This window comes from Hylobates moloch, unplaced genomic scaffold, assembly GCF_009828535.3.
Source record: "Hylobates moloch isolate HMO894 unplaced genomic scaffold, HMol_V3 SCAFFOLD_11, whole genome shotgun sequence".
NCBI lineage: Eukaryota > Metazoa > Chordata > Mammalia > Primates > Hylobatidae > Hylobates > Hylobates moloch.
In genome coordinates this window covers 28990579-29009707 of record NW_026652286.1, presented here as the reverse complement: position 1 = coordinate 29009707, position 19129 = coordinate 28990579, and the positions used below count along the sequence as shown (strand labels likewise).

General features: G+C 48.4%; 1 protein-coding gene across 2 annotated transcripts; it reads left to right on the top strand.

Annotated features, from left to right (window-relative positions):
* The first annotated feature begins 13418 nt into the window (after positions 1-13418).
* Positions 13419-19089, top strand: TMEM86A (transmembrane protein 86A). Of its 2 annotated transcripts, XR_009215575.1 has the most exons (4): positions 13419-13550; positions 15657-15921; positions 16297-17018; positions 17727-19089. XR_009215575.1 is itself a non-coding variant. In XM_032166441.2 (3 exons), the coding sequence occupies exons 1-3, from the start codon at positions 13530-13532 to the stop codon at positions 16731-16733; spliced, it is 723 nt and encodes a 240-aa protein (XP_032022332.1). In that variant the 5' UTR covers positions 13419-13529; the 3' UTR covers positions 16734-19089. The 2 variants fall into 2 exon arrangements, 1 of the variants encoding a protein (XP_032022332.1); XM_032166441.2 differs by having other exon boundaries at positions 16297-19089.
* Positions 19090-19129: the final 40 nt, after the last annotated feature.

Sequence of the window (19129 nt, the reverse complement as noted above, 5' to 3'; positions counted from 1 at the left end):
GATGGGCTGATTACAGAATGGGCTGATTGGCTTTGGGTTGCCTTGAAATAAAATGCACTGTAAAATCATTGCATTGGCTTATTTTGTAATGTTTCTTTCTTTTGGAGATCCAGGATCCACTATAGATCCTTGATTTTTGGGATCTGTTTTACCTTCCAGCTGTGTTTGCTTATTACGCCCTAGAAACTGCATGTTTTCCTGGCCCTGTTCCTCCATGGGGTTCACCCTGAAGCCAGCAATCTAATTAAGAAACAAAAACTGACAAATGAAAAACTCTTACAACTACTGAATCTTCTGTCTGTCTATGTATTATATACATTGTGTGTGTGATGTTTATATAAAAGAGCTCTGATTTGGCTTAAAAATAGCATTTAAATCAAATATTTTGTCAGAAAAGTAAAAACTGTAATGTCTTAGTTTATGTGGCTTTAGTAATCTTTGGGAAATAAAGACAATTGTAAAGATTATTGGTTAAAAATGTCTTCATAATTCAGACATTTGGTCTAAATTAGGCAGACCAGATATTAGGTTTGCTAAATTCTTTAAGGTTATAAGCTGCTTCTTTGCCATTTGAAAATTGTTCAACTTACCTGCTTTGGAGCCATTAGATTCTAGGTAAGGCCTGGGGATATGTGGAGTTAGCCTCGTCCCCTAGCATATGCCAGAAAGAGTCAGACCTTATCTGCATCTCTGTCTAGTGTTCTAGGCTCCACACCTGGTACATAATTAAAATCACCAGTGTTTTCACCAAACATAAAAGTTGCTAAGAGTTCACAGTGTAACATGTACTTGAAACTACTGGAAAAACAGTTTTACATGCAAGGTGTGTATGGAAAGTAGAATGTGCTTTTGGTAAAATATTATAAGAAGGCATGGGAATGTGGATTTTTTTTTTTTTTTTGTGCCTAGTTTAGAGAGTTAAAGGATTGTTTTAAGTTAGATAGGATAAAGCTGAATGTTTAAGCAAATTGTGGAAGGTTTGTGAAAGATTAACCTTGTAAAAAATTCTGTATGTGAACATATTGGCTAAAGTTAAAGGGGTGTTATTCAATTTTTACATAAATCGAACATTGGACTAAAAGCACAACAGGGCTGCGCGTGGTGATTCACACCTGTAATCCCAGCACTTTGGGAGGTCGAGGCAGGCAGATCACCTGAGGTCAGGAGTTCGAGACCAGCCTGACCAATATGATGAAACTCCATCTTTACTAAAAATACAAAAATTAGCTGGGCGTGGTGGCATGTGCCTGTAATCTCAGCTACTTGGGAGGCTGAGACAGGAGAATCGCTTGAACCCAGGAGGCGGAGGTTGCAGTGAGCCGAGATCACACCATTCCACTCCAGCCTGGGCAACAAGAGTTAAACTCCGTCTCAAAAGAAAGAAAAAAAAAGCACAACAGGGTTTTCTTAGAGCAGTGATCTGCTCTTTAATAGAAAATTAAGAGTTATCAAAAAGATTTATGAGAATCTTACCTTATGGTCAAACTGATTAAGATTGGATATTATTTGTCTACAAGGTTTTATTGAGAACTGGGCTTGGGCCTGGCATAGTGGCTCATGCCTATAATCCCAGCACTTTGGGAGGCTGAGGTGGGTGGATCTCCTGAAGTCAGGAGTTCGAGACCAGCCTGGCCAACATGGTGAAACCCCCGTCTCTACTAAAATACAAAAATTAGCCGAGTGTGGTGGCACATGCCTATAATTCCAGCTGCTCGGGAGGCCGAGGTACGAGAATTGCTTGAACCCAGGAGACGGAGTTTTCAGTGAGCCAAGATTGCGTCACTGCACTCCAGCCTGAGTGACAGAGCGAGACTCTGTCTCAATTAAAAAAAAAAAAAAAAAGGGTCCAGGCGTGGTGGCTCACATCTGTAATCTCAGCACTTTGGGAGGTGGAGGCGGGTAAATCATGAGGTCAGGAGTTTGAGACCATCCTGGCCAACATGACGAAACCCCTTCTCTACTAAAGATACAAAAAATTAGCTGGGTGTGGTGGTGCCTGCCTGTAATCCCAGCTACTCAGGAGGCTGAGGCAGGAGAATTGCTTGAACCTGGGAGTCGGAGGTTGCAGTGAGCTGAGATCATGCCATTGCACTCCAGCCTGGGTGACAGGGTGAGACTGTGTCAAAAAAAAAAAAAAAGAAAGAAAAAAAAGATCTGGGTTTGACATTAATGGTATGCTAATGCAAAGGTGAGATTTGGCTATCTCTTGAAGAAGATTTTCATCTAACAGTAAAAGATAATGAAATATTTTTATTTGCTTTTTGAATAAACTACAGGAAAAATAAAGGAAAGAAAAGAGAAAGATTGTCTGGAAACCTACGTCTTCCCTCTATCAATGAGTAAAGCTTTTTGCCTTTTTGAATTATCGTTTTGGCTAAATAAATGACTTAATGGAGACCTAGGATTTGATTTTATAGCATCAGGTGTTTCAAACCTTTGATATTTGACTTTCAAACCTTTGATATTTGACAAAGTTTCCAAAATCAAATGATAAATTATGTCTTTTTCTGACTTAATTAATCCTTCAGATATTAGGTCCCCTAAAGTCCAAAAATGACATATTTGGCTTATTTGGTATATTAAAATCATACAGGAAGCACTGTCAAATATGAAATGGTGTTTTGCTTTCTTTAGACTGTATTTGTATAAATGTTATTGGTATGCATTCCAAAATTACGATAAACTCTTATAATTCTGATACGACTTAGTGTGTGTTATCAGCAACAATTATGATTGTTATGTTAAATTATGGTGTGCCACAAAGATAAGCAAATTTCCTTGTCAGTTGTGTCTTTGACCATGCTCGCCTAAGACTTTTTGTTGTCCACAGATAATTGTTGTCTTGTTTTGATTCTCTTTAAAAGGTGGTTTATTTATTATTATTATCATTTTTTTTTTGAGACAGGGTCTCACTCTGTTACCCAGGCTGGAGTGCAGTGGTGTGATCTCAGCTTACTGCAACCTCTGCCTCCTGGGTTCAAGCGATTCTCCTGCCTCAGCCTCCTGAGTAGCTGGAACTATAGGCACATGCCACCATACCCAGCTAATTTTTGGATTTTTAGTAGAGACGGGGTTGCATCATGTTAGCCAGGGTGGTCTTGAACCCCTGACCTCAAGTGATCCACCTGCCTTGGCCTCCCAAAGTGCTGGCATTACAGGTGTAAGCCACCACACCTGGCCTAAAAGGCATTATATAATCAGCTATGGGACTATGACAGATGCTCTTGAATGCAGGTCTCTGATAACTGTGGAAAATGGACCATTAAAATAGAGAGGAAGAAACTTCCAAGACTCTCTTGAAAAACTAATGTGAGGGCCAGGCGCGGTGGCTCACGCTTGTAATCCCAGCACTCTGGGAGGCCGAGGTGGGCGGATCACGAGGTCAGGAGATCAAGACCACGGTGAAACCCCGTCTCTACTAAAAATACAAAAAAATTAGCCAGGCGTGGTGGCGGGCACCTGTAGTCCCAGCTACTCGGAGAGGCAGAGGCAGGAGAATGGCGTGAACCCGGGAGGTGGAGCTTGCAGTGAGCCGAGATTGCACCACTGCACTCCAGCCTGGGCGACAGAGCGAGACTCTTTCTCAAAAAAAAAAAAAAAAGAAAAACTAATGTGTACATAAATATTGAGCAAAGCAGGGGTTAGTTGCATAGACTGAACTAATACAAGAACCAAAGAATCTTTTTATGACTTTTTTGCTTAACATTTCTGATCCTTTCTGTTTTGTTTTTCAGAGTCAAGAAAACTTTTATTTTGAGCTATTTGTAGCTTTTAACAAAAATATACTCTTGTGAGGAAAATTTGGAGCATACCTCTTTCTCTCTACTTGATTGCTCCAGAATTTGAAAACTATTTGTGATAATTCTTAACTTATGGCAATATAGTTACTTGCGTTAAGTGCAATAGGAATCTGCTTTCTTTTATAATAGGACACAGTTGGAGACACTGGTTATTTTACCAAGGCTTTGACTGGAATGGCATGCTTTCTGATACAAGCAGACTCCTTTCAGGACTCAAACTTGACTTACAGAGCCAATAAAAGCCCCTTGGGAAAACTGGCCTTATACCTTGTATACACAGTCCCTGCACAGGGTTCCTGACTTGTGGCAAGTAAAGAATGTCACTTTCTGACTGGCCAAGTAGCTCCAAGTTATCTTGGGACCTCAAGAGGTATGAAATTTATCCAACTCATGGAGCTATTTTGTGGTACAAACCCATGGCTGGGCTCAAGGCTTTAAAAACTGAGATTCCTTATGGAACAAAGTTCCATCAAAGCCAATTTAAAAAAAAGAGGCTATGTGGGCCAGGCGCGGTGGCTCACGCCTGTAATCCCAGCACTCTGGGAGGCCGAGATGGGTGGATCACGAGGTCAGGAGATCGAGACCATCCTGGCTAACATGGTGAAACCCCGTCTCTACTAAAAATACCAAAAAACTAGCCGGGCATGGTGGCGGGTGCCTGTAGTCCCAGCTACTTGGGAAGCTGAGGCAAGAGAATGGCGTGAACCTGGGAGGCGGAGCTTGCAGTGAGCCGAGATCCCGCCACTGCACTCCAGCCTGAGGGACGGAGCGAGACTCTGCCTCAAAAAGAAAAAAAAAAAAAAAAAGAGCCTATGTGGCAAATAATTACTCTTGCTGTGCTTTATGCAAATAATCAGGCCAAGTATAATCAAGGAAATTGGTCCCATTATGATTTGTTTTTAATAAAAATGGGAGACTAGAGAGAGAAAAAATATGTTTCAACAACTATGGTACACCTGTTATTTTTATTTATTTATTTTTGAGATGGAGTCTTGCTCTGTCACCAGGCTGGAGTAAAGTGGTGCAGTCTCAGCTCACTGCAACCTCCACCTCCTGAGTTCAAGCAATTCTCCTGCCTCAGCCTCCCGAGTAGCTGGGACTACAGGTGCGTGCCACCACGCCCGGCTAATTTTTGTACTTTTAGTAGAGATGGGGTTTCACCATGTTGACCAGGATGGTATCTATCTCTTGACTTTGTGATCCACCTGCCTCAGCCTCCCAAAGTTCTGGGATTACAGGCATGAGCCACTACACCTGGCCAGTACACCTGTTATTAAATTCTCATCTCATCAGTTGTTTTTGAGTGTTTTCTGCAATTTAGACTGACCCTGCTTATTCCTGTGAACCAACCAGTGATCTCTGACTGCAGCTCAGAGGAAACAAGAGGGGTCTGGGTACAGTGGCTCACGCCTGTAATCCCAGCACTTTGGGAGGCCGAGGCAGGCGGACCATGAGGTTAGGAGTTTGAGACCAGCCTGGCCAACATAGTGAAACCCCGTCTCTACGAAAAATACAAAAATTAGCCAGGCGTGGTGGCCCGCACCTGTAGTCCCAGCTACTCAGGAGGCTGAGGCAGGAGAATCACTTGAACCTGGGAGGCGGAGGTTGCAGTGAGCCGAGATTGTGCCACTGTACTCCAGCCTGGGTGACAGAAAAAAAAAAAAAAAAAAAGAAACAAGAGGGATGGGTAATGTCAATCTCTGGATCCAATTCTGGCACGAATCTAATTCTGATTAGAATTAGCTAGCAACTCCATATCAGCTTGGTTCCAACAGTTGCCCAGTTCATGGAAAGCCTTCTTATTTAGTTTACTTGGGATAGTTTTACTTATTTTGCTTTACTATTGTGGAATATATAAGCTTAGTCAACATTTTCTTAAATTGAGTACTTATTAATCTTTCAGATTTCACCTTTTGTCAGAACTCAGAGTTATGAATGGCCCTCAGCATACCAATGCTTTCTGACTGAGCTCCTCTCTACCCTGGATACAAAAGATCCTAATAGTAAGGCAGGAATATCGTCACCCTTATTCAGCCTGAAGAAGTTGCAAAAGATGGATCTTTGTCCCTCTACAACGCTTAGAATTAAGGGTCCCCTTGTAAAGGGGAGGGGAGAAATATGTCAGGTATTAGAACGAGAGTGACTCAGGCCAGGCACAGTGGCTCACGCTTGTAATCACAGCACTTTGGGAGGCTGAGGCAGGTGGATCACTTGAGGTCAGGAGTTTGAAACCAGCCTGGCCAACATGGTGAAACCCCATCTCTACTACAAATACAAAAATTAGCTGGGCGTTGTGGTAGGTGCTTGTAATCCCAGCTACTCAGGAGGCTGAGGCAGGAGAATCACTTGAGCCCAGGAGGTGGAGGTTGTAGTGAGCCAAGATTGTGCCACTGCACTCCAGCCTGGGTGACAAGAGCCTCAAAAAAAACAAAAACAAAAACAAAAACAAAAAAAAGCACCACCAGAGCAACTCCATCTTGATTAGGGACAGGGTAAAAGAAGGCTGAGACCTACTGGGCTGCATTCCCAGGAGGTCAGACATTCTTAGTCACAGGATGGGATAGGATGTTGACAGGACTGGTATCACAAGATACAGGTCACAAAGACGCTGCTGATAAAACACGATGCAGTAAAGAAGAAAGCCAAAACCCACTGAAACCAAGAGGGCGACAAAAGTGATCTCTGGTTGTCCTCAATGCTCATTGTATGCTAATTATAATACATTAGCATGCTAAAAGACATTCCTACCAGGGCCATGACAGTTTACAAATAAATGCCATAGCAATGTCAGGAAGTTACTCTATATGGTCTAAAAGGGGGAGGAACCCTTAGTTCTGGGAAGTGCCTACCACTTTCCCAGAAAACCCATGAATAATTCCTCCCTTGTTTAATATGTAATCAATAAATAACTATGAGTATACTCAGCTGAGCAGCCCCTGTCACTGCTCTGCCTATGGGGTAGCCATTCTTTTATTCCTTTACTTTCTTTCTTTCTTTTTCTTTTCTTTTTTTTTTTTTGAGACGGAGTCTCGCTCTGTCACCCAAGCTGGAGTGCAGTGGCGGGATCTCTGCTCATTGCAACCTCTGCCTCCTGGGTTCAAGCGATTCTCCTGCCTCAGCCTCCCGAGTAGCTGGGACTACAGGCATGTGCCATCGCGGCCAGCTAATTTTTGTATGTTTAGAAGAGACAGGGTTTCATCGTGTTAGCCAGAATGGTCTCGATCTCCTGACCTCGTGATCCTCCCGCCTTGGCCTCCCAAAGTGCTAGGATTACAGGCGTGAGCCACCGTGCCTGGCTTTTTTTTTTTTTTTTTTTTTTTTTTGAGATGAAGTCTCACTTTGTTGCCCTGGCTGGAGTGCAGTGGTCTGATCTTAGCTCTGCAATCTCTGCCTCCAAGGTTCAAGTGATTCTCCTGCCTCAACCTCCCAAGTAGCTGGGACCATAGGCATGCACCACCAAGCCCGGCTAATTTTTTGTATTTTTAGTAGAGACGTGGTTTCACCATGTTGGCCAGGCTAGTCTCCAACTCCCAACCTCAAGGGATCTGCCCGCCTTGGCCTCCCAAAGTGCTGGGATTACAGGCATGTAATCCTATGCTTGGTCTATTCCTTTACTTTTACTTTCTTAATAAACTTGCTTTCACTTTGTTCTATGGATTCGCCCAGAATTCTTTCTTTCATGAGGTCCATGAACCCTTTTTGGGGGTCTGGATCAAGATCCCTTTCCAGTAACAAATAGGCAAAGGAAAGGAAAGAAGAGTAAGTATCTTGTGGGTAAGGGGCTATGCTGGATATGGTACATGCATCAGCAAACTTCCTTTCACACCATCCCTGCCAGGTTTGCTATTTTATAGAAAAGGAAATTGAAACTCAGAGGGTTAAACAATTTGCCAAAGCCACACGGTAGATGAAGAGCCTTAAACCCATGTTTGCCTGGCTCCAAGCCCAGAGGCTAACCGGATAGCCCGGAATGTCCTTAGGGACACTGCCCCACATATTATCTCAGGACAGCATCAATATTTAACCCTCACCAAGGGTCTGGAAGAGAAGTTCTGCTAAAATCTTTGTCCTTTTCTTAAGTGCCTCCAGGAGCAGACTCTGTGTCACTGACCATGTCGGCCACTCCAGGGTTCGCCTCCCCGACCCAAGTGGGCTCCAGCATGACAGAGGCCTTCTAGAATGGATTCTAGGCTGCTGATAACTGTAAGCAGAAAGGGCAGGAGGGACCTGGAGGAATGCCTGGTCTGGGATTGGGTACATGGAGCCTCCCACAGACCCTGGGCCATGGGGTGCACAGTCAGTAATGGTGATGGGTCATGGTCATTTATCTTCAAAGCTTCTGGCCCACCACAATGGGGAAGCAGAACCAGCACCTGCGATCTGTTCCAGAGGGAGGGAACGAAACCACAAAACCCACAGATCATCTGTGAACATACACTTCTCTGGGTGTGTCTGTCTCTTTCCCTGTGAGTATACTTGGGACTAGGTATATCTGGGTGTGCCAGATACGTTCTCAGCATATCTATTTATCTGTGTGTTTGTCTTCTTCCTTCTTTTCCTTTTTTCCACCATTCTCTTAAATGTTTGTCCCCAGAGTGCTTGTTCTAGTCCTCTTCTCTACTCCCTCAAGGCTCCTCTCTGGTTCATCACATCCACAGACTTTCAGTATGGTTGAGACTTCCAAATCTTCCCTGTGAGCCTGAGCCCTAGTTTTGTATCCAGTTCCACTCAAACATTCTCCACTTGGCTGACACACATTCAGCTCACTCCTTACAACTCAACAACTGACGCCCTCACACTGTTATCAGAACATCTGACCTTGTCACACCCTCCTTAACATCTCTGATTTCTTCACCATATCTGCAGGTGGGGTGGGGGTAGAATCGGGTATGGGGGTGACCCTGAGAGTTGGTTAAAAGTGCTCCGGAGGCCGGGTGCAGTGGCTCACGCCTGTAATCCCAGCACTTTGGGAGGCCGAGGCAGGCAGATCACGAGGCCAGGAGATCGAGACCATCCTGGCTAACATGGTGAAACCCTGTCTCTACTAAAAATACAAAAAGTTAGCCAGGTGTGGTGGCAGGCGCCTGTAGTCCCAGCTACTCGGGAGGCTGAGGCAGGAGAATGGCGTGAACCGGGGAGGCAGGGCTTTCAGTGAGCCGAGATTGCGCCACTACACTCTAGCTTGAGCGACAGAGTGAGATTCCGTTTCAAAAAAAAAAAAAAAAAAAGTGCTCTGGAGGCCTGGAACAGAAAAGAAATTAGTTGAGATCCAGCATCAGGTCGGGAATAAGATAACCAGTTTAGGGCTGGATAATTATTTCAAGCAGGACAAACTAAGTGAGGAAAAATATCCTGTGGCAAAACAACAGGGGTCAGAGATGAAGGAGGCCACTGGGTGAGAAGAAGCCCCATGGGGGAAGCGAGGCAAGCTTAGAATGATGATAGGTCATCATTTCTGTGCATTGCCCATGTGGCTGGTGGGTGACAGTGGGCACAATTAGAGATGCTAAGGAACAGAGGACAATTGGTTTAGTGTCATCTACTGCGTCAAGTCAAAACTTCGTAGTAGAACCTTCATTTTTATTTTTATTTATTTATTTATTTTGAGACAGAGTTTTGCTCTTGTTGCCCAGGCTGGAGTGCAGTAGCACAATCTCGGCTCACCGCAATCTCTGCCTCCTGGGTTCAAGCGATTCTCCAAGTAGCTGGGATTAAAGGTACCCACCACCACACCCAGCTAATTTTTATTTTTTTATTTTTAGTAGAGACGGGGTTTCATCATGTTGGCCAGACTGGTCTCGAACTCCTGACCTCAGGTGATCTGCCCACCTTGGCCTCCGAAAGTGCTGGGATTATAGGCATGAGCCACCGCGCCTGGCTGAGTAGAACCTTCAAGATCTGAGTTGGCTCATGCTTCTTCAGTTTCACCTTCTCACTCCCCAGCTCGAATCAGTACTACAGATATTTCCCTGAATTCAGTGTGTCTCTTGTGCTCTTATGTACACATGCAATTCTCTCTGCCTAGAATGGCATATCCATTGGTGTCTGCTCAATAAAGACTAACTCGTTCTTCTAGATTTAACTCTAGCTTCTCCAATTGCTCCAGGTGCAATGTATAATTCTGATGTCTTTTTTAATGCCACCTGTGACACCTTCATACTTCATTAGGTCAGCTGCCACATTGCATAATTGTTTACTTACCTGTCTGAAATGAACTGTGAGTTCCATAAGGATAGAGAATATATTTTACTCAATATTTTACACCCCAGCACCTAATACAGTGGCTAGCACATATTAGGTGCACTGTAAACACTTGTTGGATGAATGAGTGAGTGAATGGGCTCACAAGCACAGGGAAAATTACAAAGCTGTGTGAAAAGCGCCATGTTAATAGGTTGGAAAGGAAGAAATGCCAGTTCCTACCAAAAGGAAGAAATACCCATTTTCAGGAATCCTTATCCCACTTTCTGCCTCCTGCAATATGCAATTCAAAATAAAAACACTAGTAAATAGTAAACACTAGTAAATAGTAAATGAAAATTTATTTTTGAAACAACACATCTCAACCATGTGAATGAAGTCAGAATAAGCTCTTTCTCTTTGAGAAGAAGGTGGTGCCCCTGCTTTGTGGGTGCCTATATCAGCCAGGGTGCTGGCACATTCAATAATTTAACTGAAGAGAATTTAATGACTATTTGCAGAGATGAAACTAGCCATGGGTGAGGAGGCACCTAAAGACTAGCAACAGCACTGGGCACAGTAGCTCACGCCTGTAATCCCAGCACTTTGGGAGGCTGAGGCGGGTGGATCCCCTGAGGTCAGGAGTTCGAGACCAGCCTGACCAACATGGTGAAACCCCATCTCTACTAAAAATACAAAATTAGCCAGGCATGGCAGCACATGCCTGTAATCCCAGCTACCAGGGAAGCTGAGGCAGGAGAATCGCTTGAACCCAGGAGGCAGAGGTTGCAGTGAGCATAGATCACACCACAGCATGGCAGCCTGGGCGACAGAGCGAGACCCTGTCTCAAAAAAAAAAAAAAGACTAGCAACAGCAAGAAACTGTTGCCAACCCTGGCCTGAAGGTATGGGGAGGGAGCCTGGGGCTGTAGTCATGGAGAAGCAGGCCACAGCCAGAATCTCAGCCTGGGCCATCAGGCCTCGTCCATGCTCTCCTCTCCTGCCTCTGAATTTCATTGGCTGAACTCAACCAGAAGCCATGGCCCTGGTGATCCCTGCAGATACAGTCCATAGAGCTCAGGCTCCCAGGACAGGGTAGAGAAGAGCCAAGAATGAATCTAGGTGGTGGGAGGGCAAATGGAGAAAAACCGGCATTGAGGGGGGGATGCCTCCGCTTTGTAGGCGACCTGTGTATATGATTAGTTTGCCTACTGGGTAATTAAGCAGTGAGTGGAACCCTGTAGATGGGAGTTCTAAGTCTCATGTTTTGTATTGTTAGGTATTTGTATGTTCAAGCTTCTTAAAACTGGTGCCACTAATTAGTAGGCCTTGGGTGGGGCAAGGGCATCTATGTTTTTAAAAGCTTTCCAAGTAATTTTGATAGGTACTACTTGTTGAGAACCACGGATATAGTCCACCTTCTCATTTTTATAGAGAGGCAAACTAAGGTCTAGAGAAATGAAAAATGCCCTGACTTGGCAAATTTCTGTTTGAGAACTATCCCTCAGGTGACGTTAGAGGGTTTGGCTGGAAAACTGGAATATTTGCACCTTCTACTAGCCCATTTCCTCCATTTTATTCATGAGAAAACTGAAGCTCCAAAGATGGAATGATGTGCTCAATTATACAACCACAGTAGTGAGTCACGGAGAAGGAAGCACTAGGACTAAGAATGGCGTTTCTAACTCTCAAGCCAGTGTTCTCTCTAGGCAGCACACTTTGTAGAAGTGTGTTTGTGTGTGTGTGTGTGTGTGTGAGTGACAAAGCCCTGGGGCAGCAGTTCTAGTCCTTCATTCTGGTAAGGTGCTCTCCCCGAAGCCCCTAACTGGAAAGAAAGCGGAGTAGGCAGAGGTCATTAACCCTTAGAACTCTATGCTGGAGGGGACTGGAGGGGATTGGGGGAAGATCTGGGTGACCCCTGTCCCAAGCCTTGACTCTCACTCTTGTACTGGACTCTGAATCTCTGGTTGCCAATTCTGTCACCAGAAAAGGACTATCACCCCTCTGAATGGGTGTTGGGACTTTAGGCAAAACTGGGTAGGATCCAGAAGAAAAAGGAAGAGACCCATTGTGGGAGGGGCTTACAGGAGACTTCAGCCTGTGGGTCTCTGCCCAAACAGCACAAGGCTCAGGACCAGCACAAGGGCCTGTGTCACCATGCCAGGATGTTTGAAACTCCTTTATGGCTGCTAATTAGGGCGGGTCACCCCTTTCCCATCAATTCCCAAAGCCTGACACAGAGCTACTGCCCTTCTACAGCAGATTACAGACTACTTGCCCATCCTTTGAGATACAGCTGAAATCTCCATCTCCAGGACTGCTAGACTTAAATTTCCTAAAACCAGCAGCCCTTCCTCTTCCCCATCCTATACATGTCAGAATTGGGTGGAACCTTGGAACTCACCCGCTCATCTTCTAAGTGAGGAAATCAAGACCAGAGAGGGGAAGTGATTCACCCAATCTAACAGCATGGAAGTGGCAAAACTGGGACTAGATTTCAGTCCATCTGGCCACCTACCTCTCCATCCATGTAATTCCAATGATTCTGAACATGCACGGCTCTGAATGAGCTTGTGTTCCTTTAGTCTACGTAAAATCAACATTAAATCCACTTGGGACGTATTTTTGGCAAATTTAGCTCACGCTTCTTTGGGTCCTTAAGTATACTCAGGTCTGCCTCTCTGTCATTCTTGGGGTGCTCTTGTATGTGTGGCAGTGGTCTCTGAGTTGTAAGAGGTGTGTGCCTACGGCCAATTATCTGTGTTTGTTTCTATATTAGGGCCATGGGTCTAGGAGCTGCTGTGGAGTCCCTGTATATGTCTCTTTTTGTACGTGGAGAATATATGTCAATTTGTGGTTGTTGGTTTTGGATCTGTGTACTTGTTGAGTGCTTAAGGGTAATTGTGATTCTGTATGTGTGATGTATATGCTACGATTATGGGTCCATGGCTGCTGCATACCTATATACCTGCCGCTTTTCAAGTCGAAGGTCGTGTGTTTGCTGATGATTTGGATGTGTGTTTGTACACAGTGAAGGTTGTGGGTCCAATTGCAATTGTATCGGTGTGGACTGCATGTTTAAAGGCTTCAGGGAATCTGTCTTTGCCTTTTGCTCCTGGGTTATGAGAAAATGTATGTGGCTGTGCGTCCAGGACAGCAATGTGTTTGTCTCTGAGCCAAGCTCAGTCCTCACCCAGGCACCGGGGTCACGGTCACGTTCACGTTCCGTGGACGCCTTGGCACGGCCTCCCAAGGGGGCGGGGCCTGGGGGTCCCCGCCTTCTGACCCCTGGGAGATGCCTCCTTTCTCCGAGCAGCAGCCGGGGGCCTGGCCGGCGCCGCCGGCTGGGCCCCGCCCCCCCGGCTCCCGCCCGCTCATTGGCCCTGGCCGCGGTGACGTCACGGGGCTAGCTGACAGAACCCGGGCGCCGGGCGCTCGGGAGGTATTGTCCGTCCCTCCCGGCTTTGTAGAATCGTCGCCGGCTCACCTGGCCGTGGGCGCGTCCTGGCCGCTGCAGCCCGGAGCGGGGTGCCAGCCGCCGCCGCCGCCATGGTGTCCCCGGTCACTGTGGTGAGTGAGCGAGCGAGCGAGTCAGTGCCCGGCGCGGCTGGAGCCCACCGGCCTGGCCACCGGACTTCGGCGAGCTGCTAGCGGCCGAGGCGGGGCGGGGGTCACGCGGCGGCCGGAGTCCCCCGGCGGGAGGTGGGCGCTGTCACGGCCCCTGGCTCCTCAGACTCGCGGCGCCCCTCCTCGCGCGCCCCCAGCCCGCCCGCGGAGGGAGGAAAACACTGGCCACGTGACTCGGAAGCGTGACTTTGTTGATCTCCATGTATTTGGCGCGGGTCGGCGGGGTCGGGGCCCGGGAGAGGGAGGGGACCGCTGCCGGCCGCCGAGTTCCGCGTAGGCGGACCACAGGGAGGCGTGGGGGCGGGGGGTGCTGGGAGGATGACAGGGACCTCCTGGGAAGGCCGTCCCAAGTTTGTTTCCTAACCTTCCTCATTTTGTAAACAAGTTGGCGGATGCCCCTGAGTCTAAGGAGCGCTGATAACGCGCTGGGGGAAAAGGGGGCATTCTCTATGACATCCCCTGCTTTTCAGACTTTCTCAACTCGAACCTTTTGTTTCGTCTCCCCATCCTCCTTATTCTACTACTGGGTTCCCTATAACTGTCAGGGTCTCTCTAGCTACTGCCGGTATCTCCTTCTAGAAAATATGGGGCTGGGAGAGGCCATGGAGCGGAGGTCAATGCTCCCAGGGGCTGGCAGGTGGTTACTGGGCATTGTGGGCCTGGGCATCCCCTCCAGCCTCCTCCTCTGACCATGCGCCTACCCTGACCAGCCTTAATTTCCATGGAAAGTGGAAGTCATTTCTTCTCACTGCTCTTACCTCTGGCAGAACAAGGAAAGGCTTGGACCCTGGAACCACCCATCCGCCTCTTCCCAATCCTCCTCATCACAGTCTGATCAGCCCTTAGGTACCTGGTCGTCTGGGAGTCTGAGTGTTACCCAAGTCCTGTGCTGGACAGCTCACCTAGCCAGAGACAAATCACTTTGGGCAGAGTGTGGGTGTACAGGGAACCCCAGCTGCTCCATATCACCCTCAAGGGATCTGTTAGCAGCCCAAGGAAAGGAGTTTCAAGGATCACAGATTCAGAACATCGCTGCAGCCCCCTCCCCCAGCTTGGACTCTGCCTGCAGTGGCCTTGGGTACAACCTTTCTTTAGCTGCCCTCTGCTAATCCGGCTGAGACCAAGTCAGCTGCTCTAACTTCCCCCTCTCAGTTCCCCATCTCCCAGCCTGTCTGCTGGCTCCAGATCAGAAGCTGGGAGAACCCCTCCCCCCCTTCCTGCCTCTCTCTGGTGTGGCTTGAGTTGCTCTTGTTCTCTGGGAAATGAGGCTGACTGACACACACCCTCCCTTCCCCCCGTTCTTGAAATCTTTGGTGTTTGAAGGACAGTTTTCTTGCTCCCAACTCATGGGTCCATTTGTCTAGCCAGCATCCCTAGCATAGCTCTCCTTGCCCTTGATGCCACCTTCAGGCTGGGGCAGGTGGAGTGGAGGCTGAGGAACAGACTGGTTGAGGAGGAGAGAGGCTGTGGTGGCTGAGGTGGTTGGCATTGCCTGCCTTCCCACATTCCTGGCACACACCTGGTGTTGCCAGGGCCCTAAGGCTGCGCCCTGGCCCCATGCTGAGGATCACGAGTTGGCCAGTCAGGGCGTCTCTGTGGTTTCCCACTGACTTCACTCCATTCCAGACAGCTGGGGGCTGTTGCTGGCAGAGAGGGGGGCTAAAGGGGCCCTGAGGAGGGAGAAGGAGGGGGCAGGAAGGGAGAAGCACACTAGGCTGCAGAAGGGACGTTATTCCAAAGTCTGTTTGCTGCCCAGTGAGTGACTATTCCAGCCCAGCCCCAGGGCCAAGAGTGGAGGCAGATAGCAAGGACTGTGGAGCCCTTCCCCCTCCTAATATACGGAGCCTCAGGGCAGTAATGGGTTTGGCCACAACCTGCTGGCTGGTAGAGGCAGGCCAGGCTGGGTTTCTCTGTGTCAGTCTTCTCAGGTTGCGGGTGGAAGTGAGGTGGGGGTATGGATGGGAGTGTCTCTGGGGTGGATGCCTAGGCTGAGGGTGCTGACTTTAAGCCCCCAAGTTCTGAGTGCTGCCCTTGTCCTGTGTCCTCCAGGTGAAGAGTGAAGGACCCAAACTGGTGCCATTCTTCAAGGCCACCTGCGTGTATTTTGTGCTCTGGCTGCCCTCATCTAGCCCATCGTGGGTCAGCACCCTCATCAAGTGCCTGCCCATCTTCTGCCTCTGGCTCTTCCTTCTGGCCCATGGCCTGGGATTCCTGCTGGCCCACCCTAGTGCCACCCGCATCTTTGTGGGGCTTGTCTTCTCTGCTGTAGGTGACGCCTTCCTCATCTGGCAGGATCAAGGATACTTCGTGCATGGTCAGTGGCCGTAGTAGTTGCCTGGGAGGAGTCCTGAGGCTGGGGGATAGAGGGTCCTGGGCTGTAGGCAAAGATTTGGAAGAGGGGGTTCTTGAACCAGAGGATGGGGAGCCTGAGGGTTTCTGAGGCCAGGGACTGTGAGGGTACTTGTTAGGGGATGACCTCGCAAGGGAACTAGTGATCAGTTCCAGAGTCCTTCAGGGGACTGGGGTGGTGGTCTTTAACTTTAGATCTTCCTACCCCTGTTATCCCAAAGCAAAGCTGCTGGGTTATCCCAAACACTCCACTCCATCCCCACGTCCATCCCTACCCCCATCCTGTTACTCATTCTTCATCAAGCTTGCCCTCAGCTGCCTTTGCCCCTCTTACCCCCAGGTCTGCTGATGTTTGCTGTGACCCACATGTTCTACGCCTCGGCCTTTGGCATGCGGCCACTGGCTCTTCGGACAGGTCTGGTGATGGCAGTGCTGTCGGGCCTGTGCTATGCCCTCCTCTACCCATGCCTCTCAGGTGCCTTCACCTACCTGGTGGGGGTCTATGTGGCCCTTATCGGCTTCATGGGCTGGCGAGCTATGGCAGGGCTGCGGCTGGCCAGGGCAGACTGGCGCTGGACAGAGCTGGCAGCTGGCAGTGGTGCATTCTTCTTTATCATCTCAGACCTGACCATCGCCCTCAACAAATTCTGTTTTCCTGTGCCCTACTCTCGGGCGCTTATCATGTCCACCTACTATGCGGCCCAGATGCTCGTCGCCCTGTCAGCTGTCGAAAGCCGGGAGCCTGTGGAACACTACAGACTGACCAAGGCCAACTGAGGTGCCAGGGTCTGGTCACCCCTTTCTCCTCCTGGGGCTGGGGCCCAGATCCTGGGAACCTGCAGGAGCTGGATCAGGATGGCTGCAGTGCCAGCCTGGGGCAGCAGGCACTGCCTGAGGAATTTGCAAGTTCGAGTGGGGAGGCTGGAAAAGGATCTCCCTAGCAGAACTCGTGGTCCAGGACAATGCTGAGAGCTAAAAGAGCCAGCCTAATACCTGACTGGAGCCAGAAGTGGCCATCTCCCCACCTCTACCCTATCAGGACTTTCAAAACCCCCCTGGAAGGTGATGGTGCTCAGCTTCTTGACACCCCCCCTCCCCCTACCAGGTGGAAGAGTCTGACTCCATGTGTTATGCCTAGGACCAATGGCAGTGCTGGGTTTACCCACTCCTCCCCTTTTTCATCTGCACAAAGTTGAGGGAAATGGGAGAATCTGTGCTGAGAAGACTCAGACCCAGGAGCCCCTTTCGCAGGCCCCTAGTTGGGAAGACTGGATGAGAGTGGAGCCTCCCTTTCTTTTCCCTCTTCTATCCTTGTTACTTGAACAATCTCAGTCTCTAAGTGGTGGGTGGGGATGTGAAGAGGTGTGGGTCCAGGTTAGGCAGGAGAGAGAACTTCTTTGGTCTCGGAGCTTGGGGTCTCAAGAATTCAAGTGGCCCCATCTCTCTCTCAGGCAAGCCCAAAGCTCAGGTCCCATACACCACCCTTAGATCCTATCCCCAGGGCTAGGGTGAACCATGCCAAAGGAAGGGGCCAGCTTCTGTGTGTGTGTGTGTGTGTGTGTGTGTGTGTGTGTGTGTGTGTGTGTAGCCTATCTCCTAGTCTGCCTATGTCTTTCTCTGCTATATGTTTCTGTCCTGCTGTCTGTCAAAAGTCTCAGAGAGGGCCCCAGGGAGCTGCTGAGGGGTGCTGAGCCTGGCTCAGGGAGCTGGGACCCCTCCCCTCCAACACACATACTCACAGTGCTTTCCTCCTTGCCCCTCCTACACTAGGAGCAAGAGGAGGGGGCTCCAATGACACTCTGGGGTTTTAAGACCTAAGGCACATTCAATGCAAGGGGAGCAAGGATGGGACAACTCCATCTTCTGCTGCCCATGTGAAAAAAAATAAAAATCAAGAGCCACTGGCTGCCCTGTTTGTGGGCCTGTGTGGCACATGCCTATCTTGGAGAGGGCGTGAGGGCATGGTGCCAGAGGCTCTGGCTGTCCTCACAGCCTAGTCACAGTCCTAGGCAATGCATCTTGGTGCTAAGCTGGCTACCTGGCTCTGGTGACACTGTGCTGGTTGGAGTATGTCTCACTTCCCTGGTGTGGGTGAGGATGTGTTTTAGGAGGATGGGGATGAGTGGTATTTGCCACTGTCCAAATTTGTCCTTGATGTACTCCCCTGTGCACAGGTGCCCAGCACCCTTGGTGACCTTTAGTTACCCAGTGTCATCTATTGCTGCCCACCTCCTCCCCTCCTCACTTGAGACCTGCTGCTTCCTTCGAAATGATCTAGATTCCCTTCAAGCATCTCCCTCATCTTGGACTCTGGGCTTAGTTGAACAGCTGGGAGCAATGGGATTAGATTGGCTGATTCATTCATTAGTTGTAAAGCCCTGGCAGAATAACGCATCACTCTGCTCCAGGAGCATTTGTAACTTAACAGACAATGCCCTAACCCACAAGTAGAAAGGGAAGCCTTGGGTGGTGGTGGATATGCCATCAGTAGAGGTGTTGCACATTTGTGGGGATGTGATTTAGGAGACTCAAGTCTCATGGGTGGTTGGATGAATCAGTGATTTCCAAATTAGTTTTTACAGAGATTCCTGGTAAGGGGGTAGTGAAGGAATAATGAGAGAAGGTAGGCTCAAAGACCTCCTCTCCTTATTTCAAGTCCAGTAGCTTCTTAGGTTGTGTTTTTTTGTTTTGTTTTGTTTTGTTTTGGAAGGATTCCACTGAAAACTGTAAGTTTGAAACTTAGTGAGCTGGCTGATCAATCCCTTCTAGCTCTGAACCCTGGACACTAAAGAGGGAAGATCTTGATCCTTTCAAACTTCAGAACTCTGAACACAGACCTACCTAGTGTGGAGAAATGGGAGGAAGCAGGATGGGGAGAAGGATGAAGTCAGCAGGACTTGCCCCCAAGCTCTGAGGGGAGGGGGAAGGTGCCATGTGGATGTAGAGGAGGGGAAGGGAAGACCAGGCCCAGTCACAAGGAGGCTGGTCACTGCCTTGTGGGTGGGTTTGGACTAGGCTTTCAGGGGTCCAGGTCTGGGATTCCATATCATGCAGTCACATCCATCCCCTTGGTCCCTGCTGTATACCACCCTCAGGAACAGGAAAGGATGAGTTTAGTTTATTGTCCCATCCCTTCACTGAATGTTTACACTGACAAACACCAGAGAGCAAAC